Source organism: Alligator mississippiensis, chromosome 11, assembly GCF_030867095.1.
Source record: "Alligator mississippiensis isolate rAllMis1 chromosome 11, rAllMis1, whole genome shotgun sequence".
Classification (NCBI taxonomy): domain Eukaryota; kingdom Metazoa; phylum Chordata; order Crocodylia; family Alligatoridae; genus Alligator; species Alligator mississippiensis.
The window spans coordinates 63,818,614-63,844,769 of NC_081834.1; the positions used below are offsets into that span (position 1 = coordinate 63,818,614).

The following is a 26,156-nucleotide window of genomic DNA, read 5'->3' on the forward strand; positions in this document are numbered from 1 at the left end:
AGCGCGGCTCAGTGTGGACGGGTTAGTCCGAGGTGTGCGGGGCTCCGGCGGGATGGCGGCGCTCTTCGTGCTTGTGGCGGTGCTGGCACTGGCGGAGGCGAACCCCGGTGAGTGTCGGTGTCGCGGCCGGGCTGGGGGACGGGTCCCACGTGGTTGGGGCTGCGGGGAGCGCACGGGGCGGGCGGGAGGAGCAGAAGGACACCCCTTCCCCCGGGGCGATGTTGGTGTCCGGGACAGGCTGGGTCTCATTTCTCCCCGACCTTCTGCCCGCGTGGGATCTGCCTGGTGTCAGGGCAGGACTTTGGGGCCGGGAGTCTGGGGTATCTGACCCGAGCTGGGAGGTCAGGGACCTGAGACCAGGCAGGGGAATGCAGACACTTCGGGTAAAGGGAGGAGGGATGGTGAGCCAGGCTCGCCCTGCCCCTCCTGCTAACGGGGGCCATGGCTGTCCTGTGAGCACCAGGGTTAGGTGTTTCTGGCTGGGGTTAGAAAACAGGCAGCTGGCTGTGATTCCCAGGGGTGCAGCTGTGCCTTGGATGCGACAGATATGGTGTCTTGCACTCCTTGCGGGCGTTAGTGGACAGTAGCTCTGTCTGTGCCCAGCGCTCGTGCAGGGCACACAGTGGTTCTGCCTGGGCCCTGCCAGGATCTGCTGTCACTTGGCCTGGCAGGGTCTGGACCCCTCCGGGAGGTGGGGGCTGCCTGGGGAGATGCAAGCCCAGCTCTGCCCAGGCTGCGACTGGGACTGGCACCAGGTGCTTGTGGCAGGAGCTCACTCAGACCTGGTGTGCTCGCAAGCTGGATCAAGAGGGTGGACTGGGGCAGTGCAAGGGGCAGGGCACTTGGGTACAAGACCTTGTCTTCCATAACCAGCTTGGCTGGACAGAGATAGTTTGGTGCCAGTTAGGCTGTGGCAGGCAGGTAGAGGGTGCTCCTGTGTTGAGTCATCCGCCTTGCTGTTCCCGACCACCTTCCAGGCTCCAAGTGCCTCCCCGGGGGTGCCTCTGGTCTGGCCAACCCTCTTCCTGGAGCACACCTGCAAGCAAGCCTGGGGGTAACGCTGCTACCACCCAGGGTTTGGACTGAGCTTGGACCTGTGCCCCCTGGGAAACACAGGCCTAGCAGTCCCTGAGGGTACTTGACCCACTGCAACAATTTTGGGTGCTTCCCTCAGTCTGAAGCGCAAATAGGTCTCCCTTAGTCAGCTGAACCAAGGGGTCCCCAAGGCATAACTTAGATCCCTCTTCCAATAAGTCTCCCACGCTAGGGACAAAGGAGAACTTTATTGATTACAAGGAGTAAGTTTGGAATAGGGTACAGGGTAGAGCAATATCGGAAAAATACCTTAGAGCAAACAGTGGCATTGTAGCCTTTGATCATGCATCTGAGTTACTGTAAGCTATATATCTAGTTAGATCTGGGGTAACTTACAAGTATCATCCAAAGGCAGGTGGGGATTCTCTCTGGAGGGAGGCAGCTCATTGATCATGAGTTGAGAGAGAGTTTCATATGGTCCAGCTTCTCTGAGAGTTTTCATCACGGCTGCTGCCCCTCCTCCTGGGCAGTCCTTCACTAATACAGCCCTTATGACCTCATTTACCTGTTCCAATGAAGGCCAGCAACTCTTGGCTGCCAGCCAACCAATTTGAAATGCATCACTGGGTGCTGGGTAGACTGCCAGGGTCTTTAGCCCCTTCCCAGTCATGTTGGCATTGCTTATAACAATTGGAAGTTGAAGCCCCCACCCAGGTGTGTGAGGCCAGTCAAGTAGGCAGAGGGAGCAGGTTTCCCCCCTCCCTCAGGAATGTATCCAGCTAAGGTAACACTGACTTGTAATCTGAAGCCGATGGGGCAGAGGTGCCTGACCTTTGCAGTGACCCTGGTAAAGCAGAGTTTGGGGAGAGACAGAGATGGTTTTCTGCCACATAGGCTGCAGAGGAGACAGCCATGCTTGGGGTTGGAGGTATAATGGAGGAGTTATTGGGGCTGGTTTGGGTCCCACATATGTTAGCTCTGTGGAGAAGAGGCAGGACCCCCATCCCCTGTCCTAGCCCCTTGCCTCCCCTGCCCATCCCCTACTGGGTCAGGCTGCACTGCCCAAGCTGTGTTGCAAAGCCCCAGGTGGAGGTGCAGCGTGTCCTGGTAGGAGGAATCTGGTCCTCCTGTAAGTCCCCTCCCTGGATGAGAGCTGACCTGGGAGGAAGACTGTAGGCCAGTACCAGCTGCTTCCACACTGGGCTGGGGGCAGTGTTGTACCAGCTACGGGGTGCGAGTTCTTTACAGTGGGTGTGCTCAACCTCTGCTTCCCAGGCCAAATCATAGAAAAGGAGGGTTGGAAGGGACCTCAGGAGGTCACATCTAGTCCAGCGCCCTGCTCAAAGCAGAACCAGCCCCAACTACATCATCCCAGCCAGGACTTTGTCAAGCTGGGCCTTAAAAATGTCCATGGATGGAGATATCACCACCTCTCTGGGTAACTTGTTCCAGTGCTTCACCACCCTCCTTGTGAAAGTTTTTCCTAATATCTAAGCCAAATCTCCCTTGCTGCAACATGAGCCTGTTGCTCCTTGTTCTGTTATCTGCTCCCACTGACACCAGTCCAGCTCCATCTTCTTTGCAACCCCCCTGCAGGGAGTTGAAGGCTGCTATCAAATCCTTTCTTGGTCTTCTCTTCTCCAGACTAAATAAGTCCAGTTCCCTCAGCCTCTCCTCACAAGTCGTGTTCCCCAGCCCTTTAACCATTTTCCTTGTCCTCCACTGGACTTAATCCCAATTTGTGCACATCCTTTCTATAGTGGGAGGACCAAAACTGGGCACAGGACTCCAGATGCGGCCTTTACGGTGCCAAATAGAAAGGAATAAGCATTTCACTTGATCTGGCAACGCTGCTACTAATGCAGCCCAGGATGCCATTAGCCTTCTTGGCAGCAAGGGCACACTGCTGGTGCCTATCCGTCTTATTGTCCACTGCTTAGCCAGTTGGTCCCAAGCCTGCACTCGTGCATGGGATTCTTCTGTCCTCAGTGCAGGGCTTCATAGTTGGTAGGGTCGGAAGGGACCTGAGGAGATCATCTAGTCCGACCCCCTGCCATGGCAGGAAAGAGTACTGGGGTCAAACGACCCCGGCCAGATGTTCGTCCAGCCTCCTTTAAAGACTCCCAGGGTAGGAGCCAGCACTACTTTTGGAAGTTAGTTCCAGGTCCTAGCCACCTGACAGTGAAATAGTGCTTCCTAATGTCTAGCCTGAAACTACCCTCCGCTAGCTTGTGTCCGTTGTTTCTTGTAACTCCCAGGATTGCTCGGGGGAACAGGGACTCCCCTAATGCCTGCTGGTCCCCCTTGACTAGTTTGTAAACGGCCACTAGATCCCCTCAGCCTTCTCTTGTGGAGGCTGAACAGGGTCAGGTCCCTTAGCCTCTCCTCGTAGGGCCTGCCCTGCTGCCCCCTGACCATGTGGGTGGCCTCCTCTGGACCCTCTCCATGTTCTCCACATCCCTCCTGAAGTGCAGCACCCAGAACTGGACGCAGTACTCCAGCTGCGGCCTGACCAGTGTCGCATAGAGGGGGAGGATCACCTCCTTGGACCTGCTTGAGGCGCATCTGTGGATACATGACACGGTATGACACGGTACAGTTGGCCTTCCTGACTGCGTCCCCACACTGTCGGCCCATGTTCATTTTGGCATCAAAGATGACTCCAAGATCCTTTTCTGCCTCTGCACTGACAAGAAGGGAGTTCCCCAGCTTGTAGGTGTGCTGCTGGTTCTTCCTCCCCAAGTGCAGCACCTTGCACTTCTGAGTGTTGAACCCCATCCTGTTCTCATCTGCCCACCCCTGTAACCTGTCTAGATCCGCTTGCAGCCTGTTCCTTCCTACTAGCATATCCACTTCCCCCCACATCTTAGTGTCATCTGTGAACTTGAACAGGGTGCTTTCTACCCCCTCGCCCAAGTCACTGAAGATGTTGAACAGTGTGGGCCCGAGGACTGAGCTCTGGGGAACCCCACTGCCCACATCCCTCCAGGTCTGGCCTCCAGACCCATCCACCACCACCCTCTGAGTGCGGCCCTCCAGCCAGTTAGTGACCCATCTGACCTTATAGGCATCAACACTTCGTACTTGCCCTTGTTAAGCCTCATGATATTTCTTTTGGCTCCATCCTCCAATTTTTCCAAGTTACTCTGAATCGTAGCTGTACCCTCCAGCATATCTACTACACCCTCCCCAGCTTGGTGTCATCTATGCACTTGCCATGGCTCGCTGAGTCACAGTATCCGGCCCATAGGCTTCCTCATGGATCAGGAAATGTAATACTGGGGAAGCGGTGGCCATTAATGCAGCCACCCCTGCCTGCTGCCAAACCCTAAGCACTGCATAGTGGTTTGGAGCTGGATCATGCCCCCTTCCCACTGCAGTTGGATCAGGGCTGGGCTGTGTCCCCTTCTCCATGTGGAGCTGTTTTGGGGCTGCCTCAAACCCACTTTTCCCCTTGTGGGGTTTGGTTGGGGCTGGGCTTCCCCCTCCTAATAATAGCTGGTTGGATTCCCACCACAACCGTCCCAGGTGCTGGATTGGGACCACTGGCCAGCTCCAGCCTGTGGATCAGTTGGTCTCTGTCCATCTAGCCTGCTGGCCAAACACCGCTGCTTTGTACCCCTGATGTGAGCCTGTGCTGTGCAAGCTGTGTGATGTAGAGCTGGCAGGAGTGGGTCACCTCTGCTGCAGGTAACTCCTGTCGGGGCGCTGGCCCTGGCAGGGCTGGAGTGCAAGCGAAGAGATGGGCATTGGTGACATCCAGTGTTTGCGGGTGCAGTGACTGCCCATGTCTGTGACTCATTGGGTGGTTTGGTTTTTAACAAGGTTACACCTGGCACCAGCTCCTCATGCCCTCAGCTTGCTGGGCACCCCCCACTTGGAGCCCGAGCCTCTCCTGGGCCAGTGAAGACAGGGCATAGTTTGGATGAGGGGTGGATTGAGACGGGGTTGAGTTGATCCTGTAGGAAGCAGCAGGAACGGATAAGACCAGCTCTGGCTTTTGTGTCTCCATGTCTTCTTCCAAGTCTCTTGTTGGAGGTCTCCCTGGTGTGCCAGAGCTGCAGTGGGGGAGAGCACTGCAAGGAGGGAGTGTGTGTGTGTGTGTGTGTGTGTGTGTGTGTGTGTGTGTGTGTGTGTGTGTAAGGAGGGAGGATGAAAACATGAGTGTTCACAGGGCGAGTCCCACACACCCCACCATACACATGCACCCCCCCAGTGTGAAATGCACAGACCCCACACCCGCACACTTCACACACCCCAGCCGCCCTCTCCTCGCGCTCAGCCCCACAGAAACCGCATCCACACCTCACCTATCCACACCCACAGCCCCCACACACCTACCCCCCCAATATGCAAGAGCCAGACTTCATTTTAAGCTGCTGTGCGATCCCCTCCATGCACACTACACACACGTGTGCATCAGGACACGCTTTTAAATCAAATAAATGAGTGTTGCAGGTGATCGCTTTGTAGAATATAACCTGGTATTTTCCTGGTGCGGAGATGGCAAACCCTTCGGTGACGGGAGCACTGCTGGGGCAGGGGAGGGACTTCCGCTGGCAAAGGTCAGGGGGCGGGACTTCCCATCACAAGATGGCGATGGGGCGGGGCACCTGTTGGGGGCGGGGTGGGGTTACCCACGTGGCCCTTCACAGCTTGCCAGAAGGGGTTAAGCGTCTCTCGGCCCGGAGTAACTGCCCGCCCTGCCCTGGTCTGACCCGTGTCTCCCCCACGTCACAGGCTCGCACCGACTGCGTTATTTCTATACGGGGGTGTCGGAGCCCGGCCCGGGGCTGCCGGAGTTTGGAACAGTCGGGTACGTGGATGACCAGCTGTTTGTGCACTATGACAGCGAGATCAAGAAGACTCTGCCTCGTGTGGACTGGATGAAGGAGGGCCCGGAGTACTGGAATCGCGAGACCCAGAAGTTCCAGGGCACACAAGAGGGGTTCAGGGTGGATTTGGGCACTCTGCGAGGGCGCTACAACCAGACTGGCGGTAAGTGCAGCGCGGGGGGGGCGGGGAGGGCAGCGTGGTGCCGAGGGCAAGGGGGGAGGACGGGCTCCTGTGAAGGACATTTCTGACCCCCTCCCTTGCACAGTGTGTGACGCTGCCCTTTCGTCTTGACACACTTTACCTGCTCTGTCCCGTGTGCGAGTGCCTCAGGCGTACGAGGCTGCTCCCCGTCGTGCCCCTGCCATGGCCCCACATCGCAGGAGGAGGCGCAGGGGTGCAGGGTGCCCGCTGGCCTGCAGCACTGCCGGGGCGGGACCTGCCGGCTTTTAGGAGCTTGCCACGTCGCAGGGCCTGTGACAGCAACAGCCCCTGGGGGCCGGGGGTCCTTACCCTGACAGCGGGGAGCACTGCTTCCCTCGCTGATCCTGGAGGACGCCTCCGGGGGCTGGCGCAGGGGCAGGTGGAGTGGGGAGCACACCTCGAGTGGGGACCGAGGGCAGATCCTCCCAGTCTCACCTCTTCTCGGCCCCTTCGTGCCAGGCTGGAGAGCGCGGGGCCCAGTAGGAAGGGACTCCAGAAATGTGATTTCCCCAACACTTCTCTCCAACCCCGATGTGCTCACTTCTCCCCTGCCCCCCAGCCTCAGCAGGGGGGGCTTGGCAGAGGCAGGGGCTGTGGGCAGGTGGGGGCTGCCCCTGGGGTGAGGGGTCTGCAGGGCCCTAGGGAAGAGGCTGGGAAGTGGGGCTGGGAAAGGCTTCTCCCCACTGAGCAGGGGTGACAGGAGCCTCCAGCGCATGGAGAGTGCCCCGTGTTTCCTCTGCTGCGCAGAGCCCGGGGGAGCCGTTTCCCCGAGGGCCTGGCTGGCTCGGCAGGGAGCAGGCCTCATGTCTCATCCCCTGCCTGGCACAGGTCTGTCTCCTCCGGTGTGGCTCTCGCAGGGCCAGTGACACTGCGGTGTCCTGCTCCCCTGCCTCAGCCTGCGCCCTGCTCCGGGACCACGGGCTCCCACCCCATGCTCACGCTTGCACTTGTGCAGCCCTGGTGTGGCTAGAGCCCACCCCTGATGGGTGAGTCCCCCACAGCCCTCGGATAGAGCCACCCCCAGACTTGTCCGTACAGCAGGGCTGGGGCTTGGGGCACCACTGCGAGGGGCAGGCCCTGACCCCAGTGTTGCAGGAAGGGCTCCAGGCCCCTCCGTGACCTCCAGTCCAGATGGCCGCTCTGCCCTGGCTGAGCCCTCTTGGGCACACAGTGCTGGTCAGATCCAGCAGCCCACACCCCGGGCTGTCTGCAGCCTGGACCTGGGGCATGTGCATGCCCTGTTTCGTCAGCAGCAGCAGCCACTGTCCCTGCTGGGCGGGCTCATCTCCAGTGTCACTGTCCCCTGAGGGAAGGTGGGGGCCAGAAGTAGGGATCTGCTTCCACCAGCTGTTTGTGCATGCGGGGCTGTGCAGGGCAGGGAGAGGGGCTGCAGCCAGGTCTGCTGTGCCCTGACTGATGGGGGCTGGGGAGCAGGACCAGCCTGTGTTGCACCAGTGCTGGTGTGTGGACTGTGGCTGGGGAATGGGGTGAGTGAGAAGGGACGGAGGCAGCAGTAGGGAACCACCACATACAGTGGCACCCCCAAGGGCGCTGGCTGCTGGGACATGCACATCTCCAGCTCTGTGTGATTGGATCCCTGCCCCTAGACCAAGCCCCAGAGACCTCGGGCCATGGGCTCAAGCAGAGCTGTACCCTGCCATCAGTGAGAGCAGCAGCCACGCTGCCCTCCAGGCTCCTACCTGCTGCACCTGCCCAGCCAGCCCCTGCTGTCCACCTTCCCCTGCCCATCAGCCAGTCCCTCCTCACAGGGCCTGCGGCTCCCTCCATGGAGCTGTGTGCAGCTGGCTCTGCTCCTGCTGGGAGCCTCTTGATGCCCCCACCTCACTCCCCTGCCACATTCACCCTCGCAGAGTTGGAGGGGCTGAGACCGTGCTGCCTGCCCTGCCTCATTGGTAGGGCCCTGTGGGGATCTCAGCCTGGTCTGTCTCTTGGCAAGGCCTGTGGGGCAGGGACCAGGCTAGAGCAGTAGGACCACGTCCAGAGCAACCTCATGCTTGGGGAAGAGGACACAGAAAAGCCCCTATGACAAGCAGAAGGGTCCCTGCTTCCAGCCTCCCTGGGGTAGCGACACAGGAGAGCAGCCACCACGGCAGGCTGCTTGTCCTACCGTCCCTCTAGGAAGCACCCCTTGGCAGGGGCCACTCCGAAGAGACTCCAGGGGCAGGTCAGGGCTAGGAGCACTGGCTGCCCCACTTCTTCCACCAGAGTCTTGCTGGAGCAGGAGCTGCCTTGGGCTGTGTGTGCCCAGCCCCCACCACAGGGCTTCCCCTCCAGCCCCTCCCCAGGGTGTTCCTATCCCTCAGGGGGATCTGAGTGCAGGGTTGGGCAGAGCCTGGGTGTGGTGGGCACTGCCCCCTCCATAGCCTGGGCCACAGCCCCCTCCCAAGGGACTGGCCAGGGCCTGTGTGCTGATCTTGGAGATAGCCAGGCCCTGGGGGCTGGACCTCTTCTTCAGCTGGGACCCCGAGCCCCAGTGTGAGCTCCCCCCACCACACCAGCAGCAGGAGCCAGTGCCCAGGGCAGGGTGAGGAAGGACAGCAGGGAGGGGTGCAGGGCCCAGCCCATGGCCACCAGGCTGCCTCCCTTCCTTCCAGTCCATAGCCTGGCAGGGGAAGCAGATACCCCTGTGAAGGCACTGACACCCAGGAGAACTGGCCCAAGGTCTCCATGGGGCTTAGTAGGGCTCATTCCCCAGCCCTGCACATCCTGGAGAAGAAGGCACGAATTGGGAGCTGCAGGAAGCCTTTGTGCCTGCCAGGGCAGAAGGACATTTCTGGGAGTAGGGGCCCAGGAGCAGGGAGAGCAGACACCTGCTGCCATGCTCTGTGACTGCGAGTGCTTGCTTCAGTGCTGCCAGGAGCCAGCTCGGGGAGCAGTGCTGCATGGGGTCAGCTCCCCCAAGACCAGCCCGCATCTCCTTTTCCTCACTGTGACCAGCAGTGGTAGAGGCGGGGGGCAGGAGAGCCTAGAGCTGGGCCATGTCACGGGGCCGAGCCTGAAATGTGTTCCCTTCCATTGCTGGGGTTGGGGCAGCAGGAGGACATGGTTGCATGACCAGGGGCAGACGCTGTGCCATTGCCCCCCTCTGTGAGGTCTGCCACAGACCTCTGGGGATCCTTGGGGCTGTGTCGGCATCACTGAGAAGTCCCAGCATATACCCTTACCCTGTCCAAGCAGCATGGACCTGGATGGATGCTCCGAGGGACTGTCCCCGCTGTACTGCAGGACGTGCTTTAGTTGGGGCCTGGGTCAGAGGTCTTTGTGGTGGCACGCGTGCTCCCAGTACTGTCCTGGTTCTCTCTGGTGTACAACAGGAACCAGGGGCTACACGGAGCTGCCTGCTAGTGTCTGTGAACCGTGTCTGGCAGGCAGAGACAAAGCTGCTGTGACCTTCCCCTCTGCCACCCCCACCTCACGGCCCTTGTGTCCAGCAGGGGGATTGTTTGGGAACCGATGGATGAAGCATGGTTGTAGCTGTGAGTTGAAACTGAGTCCTGCTACGCTCGTCTTCCTGAGGAGCTTAAGCTGGAAGTACAGCGGCAAGACTGACTGACTGTGGGCACGGTCTCCAGCGGGTTGCCTAGCGGAAGGGGAAGTGCGGACTTCAAAAAGACAGTAATGTCCAGGGCAAAAAGGGGGGGCCCAGTCCTCCTAGAGCAAGGATGAGCTCATCAGAGGTTTCCTCGGAAAGGGGCAGAAACCAGGGGTGAACTTACCCGTGCTGGCTTGGAGATGTGGGCAGGCATTCAAGCGATCAAGCCTGGGGAAGCAGCTAAAAGAAAAATCCTGTAATCTATGCTGAGACACTGCGGCCTGGGGACTCTGTGACCTGCAAGAGACAGAAGAGGCGGTCCTCCTGGGCAGATGGACTGTGAGTAAGGAGTGAAGCTTCAGAGGGGAGGACACCCCCTTAATGGAGACCACTCTTGTCTTTTACCTGGGAGTTTCAAATCTTAACTCAGGTGAGAGAACAGCCCAAGAACTCAACAGGGCGGCACGGGAACTGAAACCACTGCTACTGTCAGCTTGAAAAAAGCAGGTTTTGAGCCATGTAGGAGCAAGAACTAAGTCTACAGCCCTACGAAGGGGGTATCCACAGAGGCTACAGAGACCGGTGGGATTGATGGCAGACTGGCAGGGTGCTGCCTTTGCTTTTGCATGATACAACATGGACAGGAAACAGAGGGGCTGCTGATCCTGTGAAATGTTAAGATGAGACAGTCGATTGAGACTGCCTGAGAGAGGAAGCTGGCTGAGAATACCCCTTCATTCCCTTGAGGCAGTATCCATCTGATTTCTTTAGTGGATGAAGTTCTGGGTAGTGATACAAGGAACCAAGAACTTATAACCCATCCTGGGATACCTGACTGATATTTTAAGTGGAAGGAGTGAGGGACTGTGATGCTTTGTTAATGGTGTATGACCAATGTTCCCTCTAAGGAGTAGCGGTCTGCGAGCACACCACTTCAGTCCAGCCTCCCCCTTTCGGCACTGCCCGCCGGTAAGTGTCCTACAGGAAGTGTCCAGGTGGGAGCGGGCAAGGTTTGGCCACCACCTTTCTCCATGCTAACTGCTGCCCAGAGCAGCACAGTGGAGTGCTGTGGGGCAGCCATGGGCCGGACACAGTCAATTGATAGAACTGAAAGGGGGCACCGGGACCAGCACGGGACACTAACTGAAGGTAAGCTCCTCAGTCCTCACGCGGGGCAGGCAGCAGCTCTTCCCTGAGGTGAGTCATGGCGGGGCTGGGGGCTGGCCTAGGCTCTTCCGGCTCCGGGGATCTGCTCCACTCCCCAGCCTCCTCGCTCCCCAAGGCAATGTGGGGGTGCGGAGCAGTTCCCCTCACCAGCCCCTGTCCCTGCCCCCGCCTCAAGGAGGAGCCACTGCCTGCCCTGCATGAGGAATGAGGAGCTTACCTTTGCTAAATGTCCCACGCCGGCCCCAGTATCTCCGCCGCACTCCGCACCCAGTCCTCCATGGGCGGATGCGCAGCATTAAGAAGTTGGTGTGCGGCAAGATTTTTAATCGTGCACTGCCGTGCACGCATACAGGTTGGAGGGAACCTTGCCCACGACAGTAAGATCCATTGGTGGAGATGGACACGGTGTAGGTGCAGGTTGGACCTATGAATTTGCACCCAGCTACAGGGTCCCACTTGAGGCGGCCTCCCGCATATTTTCCATCTTATTATATTTTTTTTTGATTGAGGCACAACAGGAGAGAGCCGGGCAGGCTGCCCAGAACCCGGGCGGATTTTGCCCTTGTTGCAGTGTCCAGCTCCAGCCAGGCAAAGTGCCGTGGGCCCACTGACCCAGCCAGTAGGACAGGTGCTTGGTCCAACCCACACGGGACTTTGGGGGCCCTGACCAGCAGGTTCAGCAGACAAGATGTTCCCAGTGACTGCAGAGGAAGAGACCTGGAGCTGGAGGAATGGGTCTGGAGTGACCTCCACATGGCAGCTGCCCTCCCTGATGTGAGGGCAACTCTGCACCAGGGCAGGCTGGGATGGATCAGTGTTCAGGGACCAGCTCTTCTAGCAGCACCTCATCCCCACCTGCAGGCTCTGCCGGCTGCCCAGGATCTGCCCTGTCCCTTCCAGACTGACCCCTTCAACTAGGGGCCCTTGGACAGTGGGACCATGCAGCCAGCCCAACTCCCCCGTTTCCTACCCAGCTGGGTGAAGGATTTGCACCAGGAAGGAGACAAGGCATGGGATCGCTCTTCCTGCTGGAGAAGAAACCTGGGGGCAGCAGGGAGGTCTCAGGAGACGGCTACAGACACCTGGGATCAGCAGGGGAGATGTCCTGTCCTGCAGCCTTGGAAAGTGCAACTCGCAGGGCCCCCCTGTGGTCCTGCTGCAGGTCTCCTCCCCTCCCCTGGACAAGATGGCCAGGGACACGGCAACTGCCTTGCCCTCATGGACTCTCCAGGGTGTTCCCAGGGCTGCTGGCCATATGGGGAGAAACGTCCTCCTCTGTCTAACTGTTGCACTTAGAAACCAAATTTCTAACGTAGTGATTTATGAATTGACACAACGTTCGGTTAGTGAATAGCAGAAAAGTTTCCTTTAATAACTACCAACAAGTTACAAAACTAAATGACAGAAAAGACTCTTTCCAAATATAAAATAAGCTATTGGTCCTTGGTATTATCTTAGCTGCACAGAGACCTTTACCCAATGCAGGCAGGAAGCAGTTCTTGTACAGCCTCCAAGCCTGGGTCCTTCACTTGTTGGCTGGGTGGCAGGATGGCTTCTGGTCTGGACTGCACACGCCTTGCTGGCAGTTCTGTCTTGCTTTTTGTATTGTTTTAATTGTATAGCTTCAAAGCCCGCATCCTTGATAGTTGGTTAATTAGAGTCCAAACAAGGCAGGCAAGGCCAGAATTAACGTATTACAATTATACCTTGTTTGCATTTGTGAAATGTGCAAGCTTTTGATGCAACAGGTGTGAGTTTCAGGAGAAAATGCACTGATTTAGCACCATAAACATTTAGAGACTGACTGCCTGTTCTGAGGAATATACCTTATTAATAAATGCAGATGTGAGGTGGTGAGGATCAAAGGCCACTGGGGACAATAAGTGCGAGATGGGTTAGATGCAGTCCCATAGACTGATTTAGCATAAACTTTAGACGGATATGGGAAGTTTGCTTTGGTAAATAGGGAGGAAAGGGGGGATGTGTTTAACCAGGATGTATTTGCAGTCATGTTTTCAGTGCACCTTGGCTTTTCTTGTCTCTTACAGGCTTTGTGTTCAAGTGGATGTTTTAGTTCTTTTGTTTTCCTTAGTGACACAGCTCAGTTGAGATGGAGATGGAGTCTGTAGGTTTCTCCTACAGAAAGCCGCTTGAGTTTTCTGGCTTCCTCTGAGTCTTGTTACATTTATGCAGTGAGTGTGTTAAGTCTCTGCCAGTACTTCTAACCATCACTTCTCAGGTGTGGTAGGAGGCTGAGGGCTGTTATTATGGGTCTCATTAGTGTACTAGACAAGTGCCTATCAAGAATGATAGTGGGGAGGGGCGGGCAGGGACAGAGCACCGCTACCCACCACCCCGCGCCTCCGCTGCCTCCCGGGAATGGGGTGGGGGGAAGCTTGCACACGGTGACCACCACCACCACTCGCCTTCTGGCGCTGCTGCCGCTCCATATCTGGCCATACACAACTTCCACCCCACCGCCCCCACCACTCCATGTTTAGCCCCATACCCAGAGCTGGATTAATGTTTACCGGAGCCCTGGGCAAACACAAAATTGGAGGTTGCCTCCCCCCACAGGAGCTGGGCTGCAAAGGGGGGGCCTTCTTCACCTGGTGGGGGAGGCTGGGGGATCTCTGCTGGGCTGGGGGGCACATGCTACATCTTCTCCCTGTCCCCTCTTCTGCTATGGCGTGTGCGTACACACACACACACACACACACACACACACACACACACACACACACTGATAGGCGCACACTCTACTTCCTCACTCTGCACAAGGACACACAGAGACAAACACAGTCTGCCCACCATGAACAGTCCCCCACCCCCATCCTTGCTAGTGCCCCCCACTCCTGACCCACAGCCCTCTGGCGCTGCCCGTGCCCCCTGCACTCCCTACACACAGTCCCCCACCCCAAACCTGGTGACCCACATTCTCAAGCCACAGCTGCCCCTCACTCCCAACCCACTGACCCCAGCCCTGCCAGTACCCCTCACTCACCAGATCTCAGTATCCTGCCTTCCTGGGCCATGATGATGCCCTCATTCTCGACCCGCAGCCCCACTCCCCTTTCCCTGCTGCTGCCCCTCACTCATGACCCACAGCCCCCTGACACTGCCAGTGCCCACTAGATTCCCAACCCATAGCCCCCTGCCCCCCCAGCCCTGCCGGGGTGGCCCCAGCTTTCCCCATCAGATTCATGCAGGTGGCGTAGCAGGCTGAGGGAAGAGGTGGGGAGGCATGTGGCACCCTCGCCCTGGGGTAGGGCTGCAGTGCCCTGCAGGCAGCCTGGCCACAGCTCCTCTCACCCCTCCCCCCCAACCCCACAGTGGCTCTTGGCTGCTCAGCGCCTCCGAGTACAGGCAGTGGTGCCTGCACTGCTGCCTGGCTACAGGGTTCCCCACTGCCCCCCTCCCCTTCCCCTGCTGGAGGGACAGGCAACCCTCGCCTCCCCCTGCCCTGTCTTGCAGCTGCAGCTCCCACTCCCTCTGCCCTACCCAAATGTCCAGGATTTTGCTGTGCTCTGGGGGTGGGAGCAGGGGGAGGGGATCGGAGCCAGTAGGGATCACTGCATGGGACTGTGCCTCTGCAGCTGCAGGCAGGTCCGTGTGTGCTCCACACTGGCTGTGATTGCCCTCCCCCTGCTCCCACCCCTCCCCAGCAAAGGAAAATCCCGGACAACCCATCCAGATGGTGATCAAAGGGCTTAAAAAAGAACAGGGACACGTCTGGGGAAACCTATGGGAACCCTATCTCTGTGACAGCACATGCGCACTTGAGCAAAAGTGTTACAGACAGACAGACTAAGCCCTTTATTATATTAGAATGGCCTGGGTCTGGTGTTGGGTACCGCAAGCACTCCGCTCTTACTCCTAATGGGTTGCAAACCACTAGCAGAGTTTAGTTTTCTTGTGGCAGTCTTGTTATCTCAACCCAGTCTTGCCCCAGCCACTGTCCTGCATTTTTATGCAAGAGACACTGTCCAAGCTTTCACAGTTTTCATATGCAGTGCTGTTTCCTGAGGATGCCCCATTCAGAGACAGCACCTCTGAACACCTCCAGCACAGACCATATCCTGGGCCAGCCGCAATTCCCTCTGAAATGGGCATAGGAGCTTCCTGGACCTTACACAGCCAGGAGTGCCCTTGGGCCTGAACTGGACTCCTGTCTTGGCACCTCCAGAGTCAGGATAAGGTTATCTTGGTTAGGACGGCCCAGCTGTTCCCTAACATCTGTCTCCTCTCATGGGGACATGCTGCTGTGGCCTGCAAGCACCTGGGATCTCCTGGTCCCCCCAGCACTGCTGCTGTCCTTTCTGCCTCACTCTGTGGTGCGTGCTGGGAGAGCCCTGCTGCATCCCTGGAGCCCCCACATGTCCAGCAGCCCTCAGGCACTGTTTGTGTCCCACAGCTGAGCTGGAAGACCAGTGCTTGCACCTGGTACCAGGCACAGGGTGGGGTAAGGAGCTAACCACAGGGACCAGGGCCATGGCAGAGCAGGGGAGGCAGCACTGTGTGGCATGGACACCGCTCAGGGCGGTTCAGTCCCTCGTGGACCTCAGCCCTGTTTGGGAGAGCAGCTCCCAAGCCCTGACCATGACAGGTGTGGTGTGAGTACCATGTCCCATGTCAGCCATCTGGGTTGGACGCTGTCACTGTCCCTGCAGACGGAGCCTCTTGTGCTGGCCTGGGTGGGGAAAAGCCTCCTGCCCCCCAGCTCTGTGCGCTCAAGGAAGAGGCAACAGCAGTCATCTGGCTCAGGGGAACCCACCTGAGCAGAAGATGACAGGAGCATATGCTGAACAGACCCCAATCTCCTCGGCGTGGCTCAGTCTGACTTGACATCCTCTTTCTCCCTCGACCATGGGCGCTGCTCTCACAACCAGAAACCTCAGCCTTGCTGCCTGGGGCTGGAGCCCTCGTGGGACACTGGCAGGTGTGAGCTCCCTGGCAGGAAGGCCTGGGCTTGCTCTCCCAGCTCCAGGACCCCTGGGCTGGTCGCAGTGTAGTGTGGCAATGCAGCTGCTCCCTTGCTCCATGTCCCATCCTGAAGACTCGGTTGGCTCAGGCTGGGCTGAGCTGAGCTGGGGCTTGGCACCTGTAGGGACAGTGTCGGCAGCTGCATCCATCTGTGCATTGGGCTATTGCACAGCCCCTCGGGCTGCAGGCTGATGGCTCTGGCAACTCCCTTTGTGTTGCCTTGGGCCGCATTGTGGTTCTGAACCCGGCCTAGTAGCCTTTGGACCCCTTGGGTGGTGACCAAGGTTTCCCCATGCAGCGGGACCCTCACCAGAGGTGCTGCAGCTGGGGTCAGTCAAGCCTTTTTCTTGCTTATCCCCTCATAGCAAAATGGCTCCTGGGCTTGTGTGGGAACAGTGTCCAGGACTGTCGGAGTCCCCACTCCCCTCTCCTCCTGGAGGGCAGCACTGGGCTGCGCTGGGTGTTCAGAGCCCACAAGATGTTGATGTCACGCGTGTTTCATGGATCCGAGGCTCCATCTCTGCTCTGCTGTCTGGCACGTGAAGGAAAGAGCGTCAAGCTCTGCTCCATCGAAAAGGCCAAGCCGGTGCCTCTGCGCAGCCTGCGAGTGGGAGTCTGCAGCAGTTGGCAGCAAAGCCTGGGTGCGGGCGGCAGCAAGCCCCCAGGACTGAAGTCCCAAGCACCATAGTACGACATCTGCTTGTTCGCCCCTCGCACCTTCTCATGGTGCCTCAGGCTGAACCTCTTCACCCCGGCATGAGGAGGGTGCCCCGTGTGGGGTCTCCCTGTAGCAAGGATGCATTTCTGCTTGTGTGATGTTCTGCCTGATCTTGTCTGGGAAGGCTCCCTGCTGCGACAGCCCCCAGGGCTAATGGATTCCTGGATCTGGGACAGAAGAAACCAGGAAGACTCTGAAGGGCTGAACCTTTCCTACTCATCACATGTGTGGTCCGAGCCCCCATGGTGCAGTGCAGTTCCCTGGCTGATTGGACATGCTCCTGTCTACACCACTCCTGTTGGTTCCTCCATAGTCCATTTGCCCCTGTGCTGTGGTGCAAGAGGTGCCTCATGTCCCCATGTGCAGGGGCGGGGGGAGATTCCTGTGTTGGGGACATGGCTGTGGCCTGAGGCTCTGCTCTGTGCTCGTCGTATTCACCCTGGCAGGGGACTGCAGGGTCTCACCCCAAATCTCATACTCACACTCACACTTGCACAGCCCCTCCCCACTTGGGCTCCTATTTGATGCCTGCTGTTGTGTGTAGAGCCTGTTCCCAATGGGCGAGTCCCCCCCAGGACCTCTGCATGGCATGGCTGGGGGTTGGGGCACCAGCGTGAGGGACAGGCCCTGACCCCAGTGCTGCAGGAGGGGCTCCGGGCCCCTCCATGGCCTGCAGTCTGGATGGCAGCTCTGCACTGGCTGAGCCCTGTTGTGCACACAGTGCTGCTCATACCCCAGCAGCCTGCCCAGGGCTGTCTGCCACCTGGACCTGGGTCAGTGTGTGCCCTGTTTCCGCAGTGGCAGCATTTGGCGTCCCTGTTGGGTGGGCTTGTCTCCAGTGCCACGCTCCCCTGTGGGAAGGTGGGAGAGGGAAGCAGGGGGGTGCTTTCACCAGCTGTCTGTGCGCACAGGACTGTGCAGGGCAGGGAGAGGAGCCTGCAGGCTGGTCTGCCATGCCCTGACTGCTGGGGGGCATGGCTGGCCTGCGCTGCACCACTGCTGGTGTGTGGACTGTGGCTGGGGGTTGGGGTGGGTGAGAAGGGGCAGAGGCAGCAGGGAAGGCCCTGCAGAGCAGCACCCTGAAGGCAGCTGGCTGCTAGAACAAGCTTGTCCCCAGATCTGCAGGATCAGACCTGTCCCTGCCCCCCACCCCCTGTACCTGGCCCCAGAGACCTCAGGCCAGCAGGGCTGTTCCCTGCCATCAGCAGGAGCAGCAGTCGGGCTGCCCTCCAGGCTCCTGAGCCCCCGCCTGTGTGTCAGTCTCTCTGTGCCTGTCAACCAGCAATTCACGAGGCCTGCAGCTTATGTGAGGCTGGCTCTCCTGCTGGGACCCCTTGGTGCCCCCACCCCATGCCCCTGCCAGTTTCTAGCATGGCAGGGTTGGAGGTGCTCAAGCCTTGCTGCCTGCCATGCCTCATTGGTAGGACCCTGTGGGGATCTTGGCCTGGTCTGTGTCTTGGCAGAGCCCATGGGGCAGGGACCAGGCTGGAGCAGCAGGGCCACATCCAGAGCAGCCTCATGACTTGGGAGGAGGCAGGAGGGCATGGGAGAGCCCCTGTGAGAATCGGGGGGGCCCGGTTGCCCCAGGGCAAGGACACAGGCATGCAGCTGGCTCCGAGGCAGGCGGCTTGTCCTGCTGCTCCCCCCTTAGAGGCACTCATGGCAGGGGCCCCTCCGGAGGGGCTCCAGGGGCAGCTCGGGGCTGGGAGCACTGGCTGCCCTGACTTCCTCCACCAGAGCCTTGCTGGGGCAGGAGCTGCCTTGGCCTGTGTGTGCCCAGCTTCCATCATGGGGTTTCTTCAGCCCTGGGTCCAGATGTTCCCACTCTTCTGGGCTGGCCCTACCCAGGGGGTTTCCCATCCCCCAGCTGGGTCTGTGTGCAGGGTTGAGCAGAGCCCAGCCCCAGGGCCAGGGTGTGGTGGGCACTGCCCCCTCTGCAGCCTGAGCCAGGACCCCCTCCCAAGGCTGGCCAGGGGCTTGGTCCTAGGTTCAGAGCTAGCCAGGCCCTGGGAGACAGCCCCCCTCAATTGGGACCCTGAGCTTTCCTGTGTGAGCTCTCCCTGCCACACCAGAGGCCAGGGCCCAGGGCAGGGTGTGGGTGGGAGGAGAGCTGGGAGGGGCACCAGGCTGCCTGCTGTCCTTCCATCCTAGTCTGGCAGGGGGAGCAGAGGCCCCTGTGAAGGTGCTAGCACCTAGGGGAGTTGGGCAAGGCTCTCTGTGGAGCTTGATGGGCTCATACCCCAGCCCTGCACATCCTGGAGAAGGATGCATGAATTAGGAGCGCAAAAGCCTCCAGTGCCTGCCTAGGCATGGGGACAGCAGGGACCGGTGGCTCCTAGGAGCAAGGACCCATGAACAGGGACAGCAGAGATGCCTGCTGCCCCAGTCTGTGACTGTGTGTGAGGGCAAGCTCCAGTGCTGCCAGGAGTCAGCTCGGGGAGTAGTGCTGCATGGGGGTCAGCTCCACCCGGACCGGCCCAGAGCTCTTCTCTTCCTCGCTGTGACCTGCTGTGTTGGTGGAGGGGCAGGAGAGCCCAGAGCCGAGCAACTGGGCCGTTTCATGGGACCCAGCCTGAACCTTGCTCCCTTGTCCTCCTGGAGTCAGGGCACCAAGAGGACACTGCTGCATAACCAGGGGCAGATCCTGTTGGAGGACCTGACAGTGTTCAGCCACAAACCTCGGGGGATCCTTGATGCTGTGTCAGTGTCCCTGAGAGGTCCCACCATGTACCCTTGCCTTGCCCAGGCAGCATCGACCTGGATGGATGCTCTAAGGGACCCTCCATACTCTACTGTAGGACGTGTCTTGTTTCGGGCCTGGATCAGAGGTCTTCCTGGGAGCACATGTGCTCCCAGTGACATCTTGGTGCTCTCTGGTGCGTGGCAGGAGCCAGGGGCTGCAGGGTGCCTGTGAGTGTACCTGGCAGGCAGGGGCAAGGCTGCTATGACCTTCCCCTTTGCCACCCCCACCTCACCGCCCCTGTGTCCATCAGGGTGGTCGTTTGGGAACCAATGGATGAAGCCTGGCTGTTACAGGGAGTTGAAGCCCATCCATGCTACATTCATCTTCCCAAGGAGCTTAAGACAGAAGGAAAGCAGCAAGACTTACGGACTGCGGACAGGGCCCTCAGCAGGTTGCCTGGCAGAAGGGGAAGTTCAGACTTTAAAAGGATGGTAATGTCCAGAGCAAAAAGCAGGGCCCCCGTCCTCCTAGAGCAAGGATGAGCTCATTAAAGGTTCCCTTGGAAAGGGGCAGAATCCAGAGGCGAACTTACCCAGTGCCGGCGTGGAGGCATGGGCAGGCATTCAAGCACCCGAGCCCAGGGAAGTGGCAGAGAGAAAAATCCTGTTGTGTACGTCAGGTCGCTGTGGTTGAAGACATCCAACCAGCGAGAGACAGAAAAGGAGGTTCTCCAGGGCAGGCGGACTGCGAGTAAGGAGTGAAGCTCTGGGGGGAAGATGCCACCTCAACAGGACGTTCTGGGTCCAAAACTCACGAGGAAAAGCCAAACACAGGCGAGAGACTGGCTGGACAACTGAGCAGGGCTGCACGGGAACTCAAACCGTGGCCGCTGTCAGCTTGTAAAAGGGGGTTGTGAGCCCTGTAGGGGTAATATCCGAGCTTACAGCCTTATAATGGGGATCTCTATAGAGGCTACAGAGACCGGTGGGGATTGATTGCAGGCTGGCAGGGTGCTGCCTTTGCTTTTACATGATACAACATGGACAGGAAAGAGAGGGGCCACTGATCCTGTGAAATATAAGATGGGACAGTGAATTGAGACTGAGAGAGGAAGCCCCTGGGGATAGCAGGACAGGGCTCAGGAGGTAGCTGCAGGCATCTGGGATTGGTAGGGGAGAGGTCCTGTTCCTGCAGGGTTGAAAGGTGCAACTCAGCCTTTCCATGGTCCTGCTACAGGTTTCTTCCCCTCCCCTGTACAAGATGACCATGGATGTAGCAACTGCCCTGCCCCCACTGAGACCCCTGGGTGTTCCCAGGGCCATGTGGGGAGAAGCATCCTACTGACGATTCCCAGAGGATGCCCCACTCAGAGACAGCAACTCTGAACACCTCCAGCACAGACTGGATCCTGGTCTACCTCCAGTTCCTTTTGAAACAGGGATAAGAGCTGCCTGGGCCTTGCACAGCCAGGAGGTCCCCTGGGCCAGGACTGAATTGCTGTCCTGACATCTCCAGAGCCAGGGGTTGGGCTGAAGGGGGCACAGCCCTGGGGAGCACCTCTGGGGCCAAAGTCCAGTTCCTGCTCTCCAGGCAGCTGCAGCATCAGGCTCCACTTCTGCCATCCCTGCTGCCCTGTGGGGAAGCTGTCCAGCCCTGTGCTGCTCCCCTGAGAAGAAGCACTGCCCTGCTTTCCAGCCTGGACTTGTTCCAGCTGATTTCATGCTACCCCTGCCTCTGCCAGCCTTGCCCTTTCCCTTCCAGGGGCCGGGTCCCATGCTCCTGCCCAGCCCTGGGCTCCTGCATTTTCTGGGTGTTGTGGTCCCTTCAGCCTTGTTCTCCATGAATGGAGCCCATGAGCTGTGAAGTGCTTCTCCTCCCCCTCCCCACCCCACAAGGTCAGCTTTGCCCCTGCCCAGCCTGGCAGTCCTTGGTGGTCTACTCCCTGGGGCTGTAACCCTGACCCAGGGCCTGGATCTGTGTTTGTTTCAGGGTTTCATAGTATCCAGCTCATGTATGGCTGTGAGCTTGGTGAAGACAACAGCATTCGAGGCTATATGCAATATGCGTATGACGGAGGAGACTTCATCAGCTATGACCTGAGCAGGCAAAACTGGGTGGCAGTCCCAGCACAGGCCCAGGTCACCCAGCACAGATGGAATGCGGATAGTGCCGATCTTCAGCAACTGAGAGATTACTATGAAGGGATCTGCATCCAGTGGTTGCAGAAGTACCTGCAGTACGGGAAGGAAGCGCTGCAGAGCAGTGAGTCCTGGTGTCTCCTCGCTAACAGTTGCACTGACCAGGCACCCTCTCCCCCTAGGGAATGCCCGCCCCCTCCCCCTGCGCTACACCTACCCAATTCCCCTGTGTCCGGGGTGGTGAGTGCTGTCTCAGTGCTGCCACAGGGTGAGACCCCAACACTGCTGTAAGATGCAGCGTGCCCTGTCCCCACTCTGGTCAGGCCCCCAGCTGGGCAGAGCCCCTGGGGTATCTGTGCCCCAGCCACGTGTCTCTGACCCAGAGATGATCTGTATCAGACCCCATTCCTGCAGCCCCGAGCCCAGTGCAGCCGTATTTCCTATCCCCTGTGCTCCTGCCCCAATGCCATCTGCTCCTGCCTGAAATAGCCTATGGAGCCAGTTTTGTATGGCCCAGTGCAGGGGCCCAGTCTGGCCTCCTGGCAGGGATCTTGGGCCCAAGGGTCCAGCAGGGGTGGTAGCTCTAATGGGTGTGTTGTCCCTCCCAGAGCCTCCCGTGGCTCAGGTGAGTGACAGGTCATCCCGAGATGGACTTGCCACCCTGTCCTGCCGGGTCCACGGCTTCTACCCCAAGGATGTGGCTGTCGTCTGGCTGAAGAACGGGGAGCCGCAGACCCAGGAGACGAGCCGCTCTGGGGTTGTTCCCAGTGGAGACGGGACTTACCAGACCTGGGCCACTATTGAGATCGACCCGAGCAGCAACCATGATTACACCTGCTGTGTGGAGCATGTGAGCCTGGGTGCAGACCTGAGAGTGGCCTGGGACAAGAGTGAGTGACCCCCTCCTGGAGGAGACCCTGGGTGCTAGTGGAGGGACGGGCTGACTGACCCTGGTAAGGGGCAGGATTGGGGGTGGGCGTCAGAGGAGACTTGGAACATCAGTGGGGAGGGGGCACTTTGGGCCTGTAGTGGTGGGGCTGGTCTGAGGTTTCCCCTTGCTCACAGGCCCCTTCCATCTTTCAGAGCCTGAATCCAACCTGATGCTGATCGTGGGCGTTGTTATCGCTGTCGTGCTGGTCTTGGTCGTGGCAGGCGCAGCTGTTTACTTCCGCAGTAAGTACTGGGGGAAGCCCTAGGGGCCAGGCTGTGCCTGGACCTTGGGGAATGCGTGGCTAGTGGGGAGAGCTCATCACTGCCATGTCCAGGACCTGGTGGGGGATGGTGGATTTTCCAGCTGCTCTGGGCTCCCAGGTCCATGTGCCCTCGGGGCAGCAGCAGCCAGACCCCAGCACCAGTGCTGTGAGGCTGTCTTGCTGAGGACTCCCCAAGGGCTGCTTTTGGGCTCCGTGTGAACTGTGTCCCACAGCCCCATCCCCTCCCCTGGTGGGGGTGTCCCGGGCCCCATATTCCAGTCTGAGCCCTTGACTTTGTGCTGGAAAAGGCTCCTTGCTAGGCTGTGGCCCCAGATCAGATCCGCCTCTGGTTGCGGAGCACCCGCAGTCGCTGACTTCTGCCTTTTCTCTGCAGGGAGGCAGGGAGCAGGATACAAAGCAGCATCCAGTAAGTGCAAAGCCCCATCCTCTGTTTCTCCTTGTCATCAGCTCTGCAGGGCAGCCCCGTGGGCACACAGCCTGTCCCAGCCCTGTTCTGACTCTGCAGGAGGTGGTGGTGGGGCAGAGCCACAGGCCTCACTCCTGTGGCGGGGGGGTGCGCACAAGGGCACCTGCCACCGTGGCATCTGGACATTCCTGCTGGGAGGGGCTGGTGCGGTTCCCCTGGCCCCACTCCCTGTGCTTGGGGAGCTCTAACCCACTCTTCCTTCTCCCTCAGCTCGCGACGGCTCCAACAGCTCCGGTGAGTGTCAGTGTGCAGGACCAACCCAGGGGAGGGGCTGCTGGGGCAGAGAATGGAGAACCAGCCTGTGCTTTGCCCCAAGGGAGGTCACTGTGGGGGCAGGACAGCCCTGTTGTGGGTTTGTGTGGGGGGCGGGGCAGGGGAACAGAGGAGCTGCGGGGAGGGACTGTCCTGCTGGCGCTACCTCCCCCCACCCCAGGCCTGCCTGGGTGACAGAACTGGTCTGGCCGGGAGCTCTTAGCCTGTGGGTCCCTGGCCGGGCAGGGCCTACCCCCTGGCCTGTCTGCTGTGGGCTGGGGCAGTGCTGTTTTCTGAGCTGGGGTCAGGTCTCGCCCTTCCTCCTGTGCAGGTGGCAGCTCTGGTTGTATGTGGGGCTACAGGGCTCCTGGCAATGCCACCCACCTCTGTGCAAGCCCTGGGAGAGGGGCTAGGGCAAGGGTCACCCCAGGGGTGCAGTTACCAGCCCTGTGTCCTGGCCAGTCTCTGCCTGTCGGGACCTAGTCACTGTCGCTGCAGGGCAGGAGAAGTGCAAAGGGCTTCCTGGCTGCACTGGGAGCAGCTTGCACCCACCTCATTCTCCTGTTCCCAGGGTACAGGGTGCGCTGCGGAGCTGGGGGATCTTGTAGGGCTGGAAGGCTCCCACCTGGCTAACACCTGTCCTTCCTCCCTGTACAGGAAGCAACCATGGCTCTGACCCCTGCGTCAAAGGTCAGTGTGGGGGGCTCTGAGTTGAGGAATCCCCAAAGGAGATGCTGTCCCTGTCCGATCAGCCCTGGGAGGCCTGGGTCACCCCAAGCTGGGCGGCCATGGGGCTGAGTGCCTGGAAAGCTGCATGGCTGTGTTTGTGTATGCCGCTCTACTCCTGGAGGAGAGGGTCAGAGTGGGGGTGTCTGTCACCATCCCAGGCAGCCTGGGCTCTGCAGGTCTGTGGAAATGGCTGCAGCCCAGACACTGCCAGGAGCAGAGCTAGCGCAGTGCGGGGGGCCCATAAGTGGGGGGGAGGGGTGTTGGGGAGAGGCATCTCCTCCCCTCAATGCAGAGAGTGACCCCAGGCTGGAGCTGAGCACCAGGTTAGTGCCTGCCCGGTGCTGCAGTCCCTTGACCTGTGCCCGGTGCTGGAGTCCCTTGACCTGCTACGTCTTCCTTGTCTCTCTCCTGTAGCTTAGCAGGGCTCAGTGGAGCCTACACCGCCTCCTGAGGGGCCCACAGAGGAGGAGAGAGACAGATCACAGAGCAACGAGCTGCACTGATTCCACCCTTCCAGATGCCTTTTTATGCCTTGATTTTTTTTCTTTTTTTTTGCCCCTTGCGGCAGGAGAGCAAAGAGCTGGTGTGTGAAATTAAAGCTGCTGGGCTGCAGTCAAGCTGGGGAGGGGGTGGGGTTTGGGAAGTGCTTGCGACTGATCAGCTTATTGCAGGTTTGAACCATAGTTTGCTATTTATAAAAATAACAGATAGGAATCATATCCAAGGGCATCTCCCTGCTAATAGAGAGGTGGGCAGGGCATGCACCGAATCAGGCAGTGGGTGGGTCATGCCCTAGAGCAGCGGTGCTCAATCATTTGGCTAGCAGATGTTGGTCCATCTTCAGCAGCACTCCTTCCTGCCCCTCAGGGGCCAGGGTTGAGTGCTGGGGGTCTGTGCATCTGTGCCTCTGCACACTGTGGTAGGGATACTGCTGCAAATGTCCAGACTGTGGGAAGCACAAGTGGCTGGCTGACATGGCACCGTGAGCTGCAAGTTGCTCACCCCTGCACTAGATCAGTGGTTCTCAATCCTTTTTTACTATGACCCATTTGTAAACATCAACGGCCAGTCCCAACCCCGTGCTCCTCACTCCTGACCCGCTGGCCCCAGGCCCCAGCCCCCAGCATGTGGGGTGGGGGAGCGGGTGTGGGACAGGGGTGCCCCAAGCAACCTCTTGCAGGCAGAAGCTCTGCCAACCTGCAAAGGAAAAGCCACAGTTTCCCACATTTTTTCCCTTTTAAGAGAGAATCCATGTTTTAAGTTTGCTAATCCATCCTTAAAATTTGTGACCATTTCATACATTCTTGCGACCCACTTTTGTATCACAACCCATGGGTTGAGAAACGCTGCCCTAGAGCATCACTGTCCCAAATTGATTGTTCATTAAACCTTATATCATATTTTTGCAGTGCTGTTCAACGTGTCCTGTTGCTTTCTGCTGCTCTGCTTTGCCCTGCACACGGCTCCTGCCCCCTGCATCGTGGGGGTGAATCCATGGCAAGGCTGTGTCCACTGGACACACAAAAGCCTTTTATAAGAGCAACTTGTAATCTAAACTGGTGCCCAGGTGCCTGAACACCCCCATGCCAGGAGAGCACTTTTCCCTGGGTGCAACTAGGAAAACTGCCTTGGTAGTCACAGTGTTTCCCCTGCTGCACTAACCCATCCACAAGGATAGCTTAGTGTAGCAGAGGTAACGTATAGTTAAACCATCCACTTTCACTTCCAGGGGGAAGCTTTATGCCTACTTTATGGAACAAAGAGACTACTCCCTAGCTTGCTTCTGGGGCCTTATGGCTAAAGGCAAGCAAAACTCAGGGGCATCTGAAACCCAAGCCTCCAGGTAGGATGCCGGGCCAAAGGATTTGGAAACATCTGAAGCCCCTGGTGGGGGTGGAGGATGTTTGCTGGTAGTAGGGCCACTTATGGTTCTTGACTGGTTCATGAATTTGGAATTAATTTGGCTTAGAACACGGAAAATTTAAATTAAATAATAAAAAAAAAAAGTGCCTGCTGACCACCCCCAATGCAGAGGCAGGAGTGCCGGAGGCTAGATTCTCTGATCTTTTGCACTGGATGTTGCTTCTGCCAATTAAATCCTTTTTCCCCCTTTTCTTTCCTTTTTGGGATGGGGAGAGCTTAAAATTGTAAGGGCTTTAGAGAATAAATGTGTACAGATCA

General features: G+C 58.7%; 1 protein-coding gene across 1 annotated transcript; it reads left to right on the top strand.

Annotated features, from left to right (window-relative positions):
* On the top strand, positions 1 to 26,156 carry LOC102561818 (H-2 class I histocompatibility antigen, Q9 alpha chain). Its single transcript, XM_059715289.1, has 9 exons — positions 1 to 107; positions 5,776 to 6,033; positions 21,166 to 21,438; positions 21,923 to 22,204; positions 22,398 to 22,487; positions 22,902 to 22,934; positions 23,205 to 23,228; positions 23,904 to 23,936; positions 24,390 to 26,156. The coding sequence occupies exons 1-9, from the start codon at positions 53 to 55 to the stop codon at positions 24,392 to 24,394; spliced, it is 1,053 nt and encodes a 350-aa protein (XP_059571272.1). The 5' UTR covers positions 1 to 52; the 3' UTR covers positions 24,395 to 26,156.

Coding starts and splice junctions, on each gene's coding strand:
- LOC102561818 (XM_059715289.1), top strand. CDS start 53: ATGGCGGCGCTCTTCGTGCTTGTGGCGGTGCTGGCACTGGCGGAGGCG. Junction 22,935..23,204: donor AGGATACAAAGCAGCATCCA/GTAAGTGCAAAG, acceptor CTTCTCCCTCAG/CTCGCGACGGCTCCAACAGC. Junction 23,229..23,903: donor CGACGGCTCCAACAGCTCCG/GTGAGTGTCAGT, acceptor CTCCCTGTACAG/GAAGCAACCATGGCTCTGAC.